We start from the raw sequence: 13,552 nt of genomic DNA on the forward strand, positions 1-13,552 counted from the left end.
TTCATAAGTCGACTCCATTGCTGAGTATTTTCTCCTTAAAACTGCAGTGAACCAAAGACGGTTTTAAAAAACACGCTTTGAAATCGCTGGTGTTTCTGACGTCACAAACTACCTTGTAACCAATCAGATCAACGTGTGATCGTCAACCAGTGGATCTCTGAGCTGAGTGAGTGAGTGGAGGCGGGGCTCATTTGCATATTCATAGAACCGCGCATACTAAATGAGGCAAGGGTGTCGAGTTACATTTCAAGATATTTTAAGGCATTAAGACATTATCAAGGAAAAACATTTAAATATGTAATTTTGGTGATTAAAGATGAGTTTTAAGGGATAATATTATTGACTACAGGATTCTCTAAAGTGTCAAGACAACAAAAAAATCTGAAGCTTTAGCGTTGAGTATCATTTTCTTGCAGCACTGTTGCTAATGCCATATCCCCCTTCATTTATTTTTCAATCAGGACAACAGTTTTATTCTGGACTATTCAGAACAGAAACGTTTCTTTAATAGACGTAATTTTCTATTCGGGACCGCTGGCATCTCACTTTCCACACCTGGGATATTAGTTTCTCCTCTGTTTTTCTGTGTCTTGTTTTGTTGTTCTTGTGTTGTTTTGCGGTGAGCCGCCGCCTTACCGTCCACAAAATTTCGCGCTTGATCCCTGAAAGAGCCCAAATCCTGGATAAAGGGGTTGAGTGAACCTGGAATGGACTCGGTGCAGGAGGATCATGGAGTCTGAGACGCTGTAGAAGGACAGCAGTCCCGCCCGGTGATCCAGGTACACCCCGATCCGGTGGGACAGGGGGACGTCGATCTCCACCTCCTCGTTATTGTGCACTAGTGCGTATCTGAATATTGTACAGTCCAAACTCCAGGACTGTCTGTTGTACCCAAACCCACTGTCGTCGTCTTGCCCGGTTCTGCTGATGTCTTTGTATGACACTGCGATGTCTACGCCGTATTGCCCGGTCCAAACCACCTCCCAGTAGCACCGGCCCGTCAGCCCGTTCTTGCTCAGTACCTGCGCCCACCACTCAAACCTGTCCTGATGCTCAGGGTACGACTGGGGCTCAGTGCTGCAATCCACAGCCTGGTTCTGCTCCGCTAACCGGAGGTTCCTATGGGCTGTGTTCGGGTCCAGACTCAAGCAGACCAGAACTGATGGGAGAGGAGAGACAAGGTGAAAATGCAATACCCAGGTAAAGCTTGGCCAAGACTAGTTAATGCACGCTTACTATGTACTTTATATAGGCAAGTAAAGGCGCATTATTATGATTTATAGCTTATTAATATAAATGCGCGATTAGTCGACTGATGGCTTAAATGAACGAAACATCTTTAGTAGGGCTGGGTATTGACACAAATTTCACAATTCGATTCGATTTCGATTCCGATTCAATTCAATATTGATTATTTTGGATATCAGGGACAATATATGGCAAGGAAAACAAATCTCTTCACTAATGCTGTAAACTATGGGAGTCAGTTGTAGCCTATAGGCTTCATTAGCCTACTATAATATTGAAGGTAAAAATGATTTGTATACAAACACTTAAATTACACTTTTATTTATTTTTATAATAATAAAGTTATATGAAATATAAACATTTAAATGGTGGCTATCATAAAAACCTGCCAGATTTATTCAAACATGCATTAAATATTGAAGAACATTATTTATAATGAATCTGTAATATGGTGCATATATTTAGCAAAATGCTCCTCTCTAGAGTTAATTTTTCTCACTGACTGACGAGTTTATGGTCACTGGATATGGTTTTTCTGAGGTAAATGTGACGTCACATGACTGATTTACTGACGTCTTTCCACGGTTGAAACACTGATCAAGCGATTCCATGTCACATGATACGGACTTCGACAAGTTGTACTCTATCTTTTAACAGACTTTCAGAAGCTCATTCATGTTTATTTCGCGCTGTAGCTGGTGTTATTAAGGCGGAAGAGAAGATCACGTGCTTCTCTCGAGCGATCTCACGCCACAGCGACAACACAGTGTTTATGTTTTTGAATTTTGAGACTTTGTTTCATATCAGTAGTAACAAAGCACAAAGATTACTGCGATTTATTGGATGGGATGCGCTACAATGATCCATTCATTCATCAACTGAAAACAGGATGACTAATCGATTCTTGGGATTTAAGAATCGATATCGGTTCGTAAAAATGAGAATCGATTAAAATTGAGAAATCGATATTTTTTACCCAGCCCTACTCTTTAGTCGAGGGCAGCGCTACATTCAGGTGTGATTCTTGACTATCCCACCTAAGGAATACGGAGGGAATAGGGATTTTCCTAGTCCTGCCTTTGATGGAGAAAGTTTAGGTTCTTTTTAAATGTGAGCAAACAGAAAGACTTACACTGTAGAAAGTCCTCCCTCGTTGTGGGTTCCAGTGGCAGTAGGATCTTCTCTGCGGTCACTAGAGGTGTGAGGGAATGGATCGGTTATATGGGAATATGCAGACTTTTTCGTAAGGGATGGGAGACGCGTAGGATTTTGTAAATCACGAGTGTTCTGTGAAGTATTATGTATCCCCTTAGGCAGGACCCAGAGAGCAACATAGTGTTGCCCAGATCCAGCGCACATGGAGTCCACATGTTCCAGATGTGGGCCGGATCTGGGCCGACACCATGTTGCTTTCTGGGCCTCAAGGGCGACTATCCCTGCAGAGTTTAACCCCAACATTAATCAAGCACACCTGCCTGTAGTTTTCAAGCAGTGTGGTTGGATTTTTCAGGTGTGTTTGATAAGAGTTACATTTACATATATGTTTTATCCAAAGCGAATTAGGCTGCTTTCACACTGGGCTCGTTTGCTGTGGTCCGAGCCAGAGCGCGATTGTTCCCGGCGCCCCCTGCAGCGTTGGTCTGGTTTCACACTCAACTTGATTCTATCAAACCCTGGTGCGTTTGCGTGCATCTTACGTCATCGCAAACGTGCACGGCGCATGATAGAAAACAGAACGCAGGTCAATGTATTGTGTTTTTTATTAATTTGGTGCTATTATGCACAGCTGAGTGTGTGTGTGTTGCATAAGGTGGTTTTCTGCTGCTTGCGAACGGACTCTTTTGAGGAGACAGTGGATTTCCAAATTTGTTGTCCTGATTCCATGCGCTATGCGCGAATACACTGCAGGCTCACTCGCTCATATACAAGGTAAATCATCAACACTATCATCCCTTACATGTGTTTTATTTAACTAAATACATCATAATAACCAGCTAAAACGCATGCGCAGGTCATATACTTCCAGAACAAGTGTGCACCCGAGTCCGTGTTGCTTTCATATTCACGTGATCCGCAGCATGGTTCGGGAGCAACCGAACTCAGACCTCCTCCTCCAGGTAGTCTCGGGTTCGGTACCCCAGTGCGCACCCGGGTCCGCATTAGCGATTTTTCGTGTGAACCGTTCCGAACTAAACTGCCAGTGTGAAAGCGCCCTTACATTGCATTTCAAGGTACATCATTTTACATTCTTATCAGTTCTTGCTTTCCTTGGGAATCAAACCCATGACCTTGGCATTGCAAGTGCCAGCGCTCTACTGTTTGAGCTACAGGAAAGCAAGGAAAGTTGGAGCAAAACTCCGGAGGAGAGTGGCCCTCAACGGCTAGAGTTGCCCGTCACTGCACTGAGGGGACATGGAAAAGATGAATATGAGATGAAGAGGAAAAATTACATTTCAATGCTTTTGCTTTCCCCTGAGAAAATTTGTGTAGGGTTTTGTGGGGGAACGCAAAACTTTTGCAAGGGAATGCATATGCATTGAAATATAATTTTTCCATTGGGATTCCGTGGGTATAGATTCCATGCGGAACCACACACTTAAAAATAAAGGTTCCAAATGTTTTTTTTTTGAAGTAATACAATAGGACAATTTAGAAAATCCTTTGAAAAGATACTGGGGACTGTTCTTAAACTAAGCATTTTTTCTTGCACTGGAAATGTTTCATGAATATTAAAAATTCTTCATGGATCCATTGATGCCAAATAGAAACCTTTATTTTTAAGAGTATAGTTATGTACTCTACTTTTGACAGCCCACCTACCAACTGTTAAGATACAGATGCTGAAATCCACCAGTTCTCAGGTCAGTGACTAGCTGCTTCTGGGAGTACTTGTTGCTTTTGGGTGGATGGAAATTTGGACCACAAAGATCTAGTAGTAGTCTCATACTTTGAATTAAAACTGACCACTTATGTGGACTAACTTTTTTCGTAAAACATTACTTTTTACCTGCTGAGAATATCCTGGTCATTTCCAGTCTCCACATGTCCTCTACTTGTGCGGTTAATGAGGAGAGGGACTTGATCACTTCTCCAAAAGAGAACTGTGGATTAGTGGCTAGGCTGGGGAAGTCAGTACACTGCGAAGTCGGCCAGCGAGATTCAACCTCCTACGAGATTTGGAGACAATCATGAGTGGCGGTAAGGGTGCAACAACAGACTGAGAATTAGGCCTTTGGTTTCCACTTTTATCCACAGCGTCTTGCAGTTAACTGTTTGCAAACCTCCGATAACAAGCTCTGAGCTTGAGTCACTACATGAGCCCAGTCCCAGTTAGTTGAAAGACTTTGATAATATTGATTCCAATTGTTGATCATATATAATGCATGCTTCATTTTAAAGGGTTAGTTCACCCAAATTTTTTAATTCTGTCAGTAATTGTGCACAGAAAGTATTCTCGTCACTTGATAAACTTAAGGTTGAGCCACTGTAGTCACTTGGACTATTTTAAACATTGTCTTTAGGCTACTAACTTTCTGGGTCGGCAAGTTTCAATAACATAGACGCCTATGGAAGAGTGAGACAGCTCTCAGATTTAATAAAAAATATCTTCATTTGTGTTCCGAAGATGAGCGAAAGTCTTACAGGGTTGGAACAACATGAGGGAGGGAAATTACTGACAGAATATTCATTTTTGGGTGAACTATCCCTTTAAGACAATGTATTTCTTGCCTGGTTGCATAAAGCACCTTAAGTTTTTCCCTTAAGTATGAGACTTAAGGCGTGATTTCCCCTCAGCCAAGGGAATGACTTAAGGGTGTTGCATATGATCCCTTAAACGGTTCTCTTAGGTAAGGGAAACCGTTAAGTGTTTCACGACAGCGACCCAGGTTTTGCCGTTATAAAATATGATTGCTGGTTCACTTGTCGCCTGTCAATGATGTAATATCCGCATTATCCCTGGTTTCCGCTCATACTGCCGTAGTAACCATGGCGACAGACGTGGACAACTGCGTTACGTCTAGCGGCGCGCTCACGCTGTTGTTGTTTCGTTCGAACATTATGGACCATGGCAAGTAGACTTTGGGACAAAAGGAGAACTAAAACGAGGATCAATATCAGCGTGGCGTTTTCGAGATGCTAACTTTGACTTGACAGAGACGCGCAAATATAGAGATGAGCAAATGTACATAAAACTAATCAATGTTATATAGACCTTTTGTAGCTCCGCCCCTTTTCAGAGCTGCGCTCGCTCACTGCTAGTCTCATACAGACAAACTAACACACAGAATAACATTATAACTTTAACACACTCAAATGCAGTTTAGTGTGATAGTGTAGAGCGAGTGAAACAGCGCTGCGTTCCCTCACAAGTTTCATTCGTCTAATAAACTGCCCTGTGTGAGTATTAATTAGAACTAGCGGGTAAGTTAGTTCAGTAGAATGAAATGTCCTCATTCCTTTATATCCGCGGGACTCGCGTGTGGCGCTGATATCTGTCTCTCATTAGCACTCGCGTCCTGCTTCATTCCACAGTCATGTTAAACACATCAGTGTATTCACTCATCCATAAACATTATTAGATCCATCGGCATGACGACAAGTTCCCTATTCCGCTTATGCGTCATCAACCTACGCCTTTGTTATTGTAAGAGGTAGCTTTAAGGTGCTTTATGCAACCGGGCACTGGTCCTGGAGGGCCAACGTCCTGCAGAGTTTAGCTCCAACTTTCACCAACATACCTGCCTTGAAGACTGCGGTAATCCTGAAGACCTTGATTGGTTCAGGTGAGTTTAATTGGGGTCAGAGCTAAACTGTGCAGGACAGTGGCCATCCTGGACTGGAGCAGGATTGGACACCCCTGTGATACCTGGAGGAAATAAATGTGATCATCAGTTTGTGAGAGCTGCTCCAGCTCGGACTGTTCCCTCCTCAGCTTTGAGATCTCCTGTTCCAGACCTTCCGAATGTCCCTGAATTCGGTCCAACTCCGTGCTCATCTGAGTTTGGACCAGCTCAATCATCTCTGTGTGGCTTCTCTGTATAAAGCCAAGCAGCTCGGTAAAGATCCTGGCACCTTCTTCCTCTGTGGCTTGAGTCAGGTTCTGTCAGTGGACATATAGTCAAGAATTTTAAGCATTTATTTGGTTGTTCATGTATGAAAGTCAAGCGGCAACCTTCCCGTCTCTCTCTTGAAACCAACACAGAAGTGACTTAAATTGCAATTCATCGACTGGACACTAGAGACAGGCTGCAAAAGAGAGTCAATCCCATAGACCCCCATGTTAAAATGCCCAACTCTACAGCAGAAAAAGCGTCACGGACACTACGTCCATATTTTTTTTTACAGTCTATGGTGAAAGTGTGTAACTTTTTGTTCCATCTTCCATTGTTCATGGTTCAACTCACTTTGTGAAGTCAACCAATGGCTTAATTATAGTTTCTGCCTTTTAATCTGAGATTAAGAAATGTATTGCACTTTTAAATGAGCCAAGGACTTACCCTGAGGGAACCTGCCATCTTTTGGATTTCCTTCAGCTCAGTCACTCGATCCGTAATCATCTGCTCGGATTTCTCCAGCTGCCTCTGGGAATCATTGGACAACAAGAATCAAGACCATGGGTGTGTCTCAGTCAGCTCTCTAGGTTGTGAATTATTGCATAATGTACACTTATTCGTACACTGGTAAGGACACTGGCTCTCTACACATTGGGACACTGATTACTCTTTCTGGCAACATGCCAACGTCATTACTGCACTGTGAAAACTGTCCGTAATTTTAACGGTTAAAGATGTGTTAATTGTACCCTTACTATATACAGTGAAAAACAGTAATAGATCTCACGGGACATTTCATGTAATTTTACAGTAAAATACTGTTAAATGTACAGATTTTGGAAAAACACATAAAACATACCACAGGTAAAAAAAATACGGTAGGAATATTTGTTTTACGGCATTGATCTAAAGTTTACGGTAAAACAACTGGCAGATGTGGTTGCAAGTGCTTTACTGTAAAAAAAATACGGTAGTAATATTTTAGGTTTTATGGCACTGAACTTCAATTTATAGTATACATTTTTTTTAAAGGCAGCTGTGGTTGCAGCTTTACCGTAAAAAAATATGGTAGTAATATTTTAGGTTTTATGGCATTGAACTTCAATTTATGGTAAAAAAAAACAAACAAAAAAACAAACAAAAGGCAGCTGTGTTTGCATGTGCTTGACCGTTGATAATGCACTCCACCATTATCAGTGTTTGCTTTAATTGGGCTCTTGACCCTTGACTTACTCGCATTAGAGTTTCTGGCTGCTGTAACTGTGTTTATAAAACATTCATTATTGCAAGGAAAGCCAAGAGAAAATGTGATCAGGTGATGTTGGCTACATATTGTTGATGACATAATCATCATGTAGTGGCCTGATTCACTGATCTCATATAAAGTCTTATCTTTTTGGATTAAATAAGGAATGTTTAATAATTTCACATTATTGATTATATTAGCTCCATGACCCTACAGCATGAGAGTCAGCAGCGAACTTTGTTTGAATCTTCATGTGGATATCATTTTTACCACCCGTATTATTATGTATATCCGTATATCAGTTTTTTTTATTAGCAGATTTTAGTACTTCAGTGAAATGGAATAATAACGGTTTATTAGTTAATGAAATATAAGTTTTTTTGTACCATTAATTTAAGTCCCGTAAAATCTAAAAGGTTACTATTGTACTACTACTCTTTTACAGTAAAATACTGGGAACCACAGCTAATGTTTTTTTGTTTTTTTGCCATAAATTTAAGTCCCGTAAAACATAAAAGTTTGCTACTGTATATATATATATATAAAATTATTAAAAAAAACAACTGTGAAATTTACAGTAAAAAAAGTTGTTTTTACAGTTTTTTTGTTTGTTTTTTTGACAGTGTGGTATTCACAATAGCAGAGCTGATATCTTTCTGACATTATTTTATGCAATTTACAGTAAATTATGATTTAGCTGTATATTAATTATATTTAGCTGTATAATATATAACTGATAGCTGGATTATGTTCACTACCTGTCTATCATTTTATGTTTATGATGAAATATGATTAAATAACAGTGTGTGTTTTTAAATATTGTGCATTGTGGGACTTTTTAGGGAGCGAACGTTTATGGCAATTGAGACAGCCCTTAAAACGTCCCATTCCCTCACTGTAAAAAAAAATATATATATACGGTTTACAGTTTTTCACTGTACATTATACAATGACTTGTTCTTTTTCACTTCCAAAAACTTTACTGTATTTTACTGTAAAATAACATTAAATGTACGGTTAGATCTAGATTCACAGTTTTTCACCATATATAGAATATGAAAACTTTCTGTTAACCAATTAACAGTTTTTCACTGTACTGAAACTGAATAGTATTTTACTGTAAAATAACATTAAATGTATGGTTAGATCTATCACAGTTATTCACCGTATACAGTATGAAAACTTTCTGTTAACCATTTAACAGTTTTCACTGTAGCATTTTTACAGTATTTTACCGTTAAAATAACGATCATTTGTTACAGTGTGGGAATGACTGCGATAATCACAGACACCAGCTGTGTGTGTCATAACCTGCTGTGCCAGATGACTTCAACTAGGAATGTCTGTCTAATTGTCATCCCAGTTGTAAATCACCAGACTCACACACTCTACCTGTTTCTCAGCTCGCTGTGTCGCCACACACACCATATCGTGTCCTGTGTGCTTCATATCCAGCATGCAGAAACAGCAGATGCACTGACCATCAGTGCGACAGTAAACCTCCAAGAGCTTCTGATGTTCACCGCACATCTTTTCCTGGAGTTTTCCAGTGACGTCCACTAGTAAGTGTGTATTCCCAGCAAACAAGTCGTTGTGCATCTGCAGGTGAGTTTCACAGTACGACGCCAAACACACCAGACAAGTCTTGATGGCTTTCTCCTCCCTACCAGTGCAGGAGTCGCACGACTGAAATCCCATCCCTTCCAGTTTCTCTGCAACCGAATCTACGGATTCATCCGGATCTGTCCCGCACTGAGGACAGGTGTTTTCCCTCAGGTCCTGGAGGCAAACTGAGCACATGTTTGTGTCCTTCTCATCAGCCATTTGCATGGAGGACAAGGAGCTCTATGTTAAAGAGACTCAAACAGTTTCGATTTCGTTTCTTTTCCTCATGCCATAATGTAGGTGGGACGATCTGTGTGTGTGTGTGTGTGTGTGTGTGTGGCCACAGATAAAGAGAGACAGAACTCATGTGAAGCCTTAATTCAGAGAGACAGACGGTTGCGTGCTAGCGTGTGGTTAGATAAATAATTCCCGAGTAACCAGAAAAACCAGTCAAATATTAAGGCACATACGGTACTGTCATGTCATGAGGTTATTTAAAACATCTTTAATGTTTGCATATGACCCGAGGAGGTGAAAGAGATTGTAAACTCTTGTTTTGTTGTCGCTTTTATAGTTTTTTTTCTCAGTGAGTGTTTTTTGATAAGGGTTATATAGCCCATGTGGACAGAGTCCAGTTGCCGTGAGTTTGTCAAACACACTGTTGTATAACTTGTTAAGAAAGACAATAAAACCGTATATAGAAGAGCCAAATATGGGCTGTTTCATAATTTAATACTTTTTGTTTCATAATTTTATTTTAGGTGTTCTTTTTAAGTAGCCTAATTTAAGTGATTCTTTGGTTCATGTAATTTCTCAGTTTAATTAAACCATATCAATAGGCTACAGTAATTAAACTGTATTAAAGTATGTAATTTTCCCCATAAAGTCTTGCTCATAAGGCTAACAGATATGCTTATGTCGACTACATGAATGCTGATCTTTATGTTGCTAATACAGATGTGCATGTGTAGGCTATATAAAGCAGAAGTGACCTAAATAAATGACGAATTGACAACTTTTGTCTCTAACATCAAGATATTTGTACACTGGAAAAAAAAAAGTTGCTGCCTTAAATATTTAAGTACAATCAACTTGGGTATTTAAGTAATTTCAACTTAGACTGACTTAAAAAAATGAGTTGAATCTGATAACTTATTTTGATGAGTGAAAGCACTGTTGGCTCCAAAAATGTGAAAAATGTGAAAACTTGAATGGTAGACTGACTCACACACACGGTGATATGGATGTTACTCCCAGGGGGGCAGCGTTTCATATTATGTTGAAGCTTCCCCGGGCGCCGCCATTGGCTAGCGGACCCCCACCTGCTGTTAGCATCCCATTGACTCCCATTCATTTTGGCGTCACTTTGACAGCGAATAACTTTACATCTGAGGTGTTTAAAGACTCCATTTGTCCATTATTTATTTCTAAAGAAACACGAAAATGTATAAAAGGCTCCATTACCTTGTATCTTACGTTATGGCCCCGTAGAAGCAGTTTTTGTAAAAATAGGCTAACGATTGCGTCATACCCACGCGACTCTCTGTCGCACACTAGAGAGATTACCGTATGGACAGGAGGAGAAGCTCACGTGCAATCGGGGGGACGTGGAGGCAAAATGGCAAAGTAATTAATCAGAATACTTAGCAAAAGTTTCTCCTGCTCCAGCTCATGGACAGCTCCTACTCACACTCTCCATCTCTGCAAGATTCGGAAGGGAATGATTCAGATTTCTCTCGGCACAGCTACTAGAAGACAGACAGGTTGCTCACGTCACATCTACGTCGTCAAGCTCAGTTTGAGTCTGCGCAGTCGCTCAGCCATCAGGAAGTTAGTGCTTCTAGTTGACTTCACTTTCCTCCGTTGAATCCAATGGGGTCGCTGTGTCCAGTTTATATACTGTCTATGGTTACTCCTCCTTCACGTTTTAGTCAAGGTGCCGTTTGGTAACTACAGATGTGGTAATTGTCATCAATGTAATTTCACTTACAAAACTAAAACATTCAAACATCCTCACACTGCAAAAGTTTTCAATATAAGAGGCACAATTTCGTGCAAAACGGCTAATGTAATTTACATGTTGCGCTAAACATCAGCAAAACTAGTAGATCTTTAAAAACACGCATTTCAGACCATCGTTGCGCTACCAGGGGCCGGTTTCACAAAGATAGACTTTGAATGTGGCTTAGATTTAGTAGATAGTCAGACTTCAGATAGACATCTAAATCAGACCGTTGCACAAAGCACTGAAGACTCTGACTGTCTTAAGTAGGACTACACTGCAATGCATTCTGGGTAAAATAAGACACTTTTCAGAAAACATGGCGGATCGAGTAAGCGCATTCAACCGCTCAGTGCTGTTTACCCCAGTGGGAAATATGTGTTTGTTGGAGGAGTATAACAGTTACAAGGACATTTTACTTGGGAAATTTAGCGGAGAATGTAGTAACAAGAAGAAATGTTTAAATTATGAGCCATTTTCCCTTTTCTTTTGGCTGTCTGTAATGTAACTGATTGTTACTGCTGGTTGCCAAGGTAACAGAGAGTCTTAGACCTAAGTTAGCCTGGGGGTAAGAGGGGTCTAATGTTTTTGGTCTAAATTAAGTCAGTCTTTATTTTTGTGAAACAGGCTAACTTGCATTAGACTAGTCTATGAGCAAATTTTAGACTTGTCTAACACTATAGACCGGTCTAAAATAGCTTTGTGAAACCGGCCCCGAGATTTTGAAAGGTCAGTCGCTCAGCATTTTGGTACTTTTCGACATTCTGTTTCTGCCTTTCCTCTATTAGAAAGGCAGTTATTTACTGCTGTGCACCCTCTCTTAAACAAGCCATTGCACATTTACAGAATGCCTTCACTGTGGTCCAAAACACTTTGCTACAGCTGAAACTTGTGCTCAATGCAGACAAAACCAAATGTATGCTCTTCACGGGCCCTCGGAATAGACCACTGAATGTTCCCTCAGTGATTACTCTTGACGGACGTGAAATACAGACTGTTACAACTTATAAGTATCTTGGTATTGTTATTGATGATTGCCTATCATTTAAGCCTCATGTTCACTGTCTAGTGAGAAAGTTGAGGCTAAAATTGGGTTTTTACTTTCGAAATAAGCTGTGCTTTTCTTTTAATGTTAAAAAACAGTTAGTGGCATCCACTCTTTTATCTGTGCTGGACTATGGTGATATATTATATATGCATTCATCTGCTCAATGCCTTCATATGATTGACGCAGCCTATCATGCATCGCTGAGATGTATTACTAATTGTAAAGCTGGCAGCCACCACTGTGAGCTGTACTCTCGTGTAGGGTGGTCTGCTCTGGCCACACGGAGGCTTTGTCATTGGTACACATTTATATATAAGGCTATTCTTGGTGTGCTTCCATCCTATTTATGTTCACTTCTTATGAAAAAAAGTGCTGGTCATTACTCTCTCCGTTCTCAGGCTGTTGTCTTGCTTTCTGTCCCACATGTCAGTACTGAGCTGGGTAAAAAGGCCTTTGTTTATTCTGCTCCCTTTACATGGAATTTGCTGCAGAACAACTTAAAACTTCCTTTGAGTGTTTTTAAGTTAAGAATGAGATGTTTTGAGTTGGACTCCCTCACATGTCAATGTTTTTAATTGAGATTTCATTGTAAGTGCATAATTGGCTTTCAAACTGTTTCTATTAATTTATTTGTCTTTATTTTCATGTTTTTTGTGTGTCTTTGTACGTAATGATGTGATGTAATTCAGCTGCCTATCTTGGCCAGGTCTCCCTTGCAAAAGAGATTTTTAATCTCAATGGGCTTTTCCTGGTTAAATAAAGGATAAAAAATAAAAATAAAAAAAAATTAGGACTAGAACTGAAGTATCCGCTGCCTGTGAGTATAAAGGCGTGGTGTGTTTAACTCTTAATTGTCTGGCGAAGCGTTACCTACCATTAACATTTTCAAATTTTTGGAGCCATGGTAATTTCCTTAAGCACCCTATCTGAGCATCATATTGCTTTGCTTTGGATGTGCGTGCTTTGGATCTGATTTTAAACTTTAAAACATGTTGTGATAACTTATTGATCATATCATGGTTTTACAGTGTATGAGGGAACGTGTGTGTTTCGAGATGATGTAAACTGGTCACCATTTCTTTGAAGTTTTCACCTCTTCAACTAAACTTCTTCACCACCTTCTTCACTAACATTGATGTATTATTTTAATTTAATACTGTGAAGCTGCTTTGATACAATAAATAAACTTGACTTGACTTGACTTGACCACCACTTCAACTTTTTTACTTCACTTTTTCATTTATTTTTAAATGATCCTTTTAGTTTGTCCTGAGCGGACCAGTTTAGCTCACAAGAACCTGAAGAACTGCCCGTCTAGAAATCAGGATTTTAAGTAAAAAAATAAAATA

At 40.0% G+C, this 13,552-nt stretch overlaps 1 protein-coding gene across 1 annotated transcript; it reads right to left on the reverse strand.

Moving 5' to 3' along the window:
* Nucleotides 1–412: 412 nt before the first annotated feature.
* Nucleotides 413–9,588, reverse strand: ftr92 (finTRIM family, member 92). The gene is made up of 6 exons (XM_084098091.1): nt 8,941–9,588; nt 6,747–6,830; nt 6,116–6,349; nt 4,256–4,415; nt 2,381–2,440; nt 413–1,159 (listed from the first exon to the last, which is right to left on the reverse strand). The coding sequence occupies exons 1-6, from the start codon at nt 9,376–9,378 to the stop codon at nt 633–635; spliced, it is 1,503 nt and encodes a 500-aa protein (XP_083954217.1). The 5' UTR covers nt 9,379–9,588; the 3' UTR covers nt 413–632.
* Nucleotides 9,589–13,552: the final 3,964 nt, after the last annotated feature.

Source organism: Abramis brama (assembly GCF_963993115.1).
Source record: "Abramis brama genome assembly, chromosome: 22".
NCBI classification, from domain to species: Eukaryota; Metazoa; Chordata; class Actinopteri; order Cypriniformes; family Leuciscidae; genus Abramis; species Abramis brama.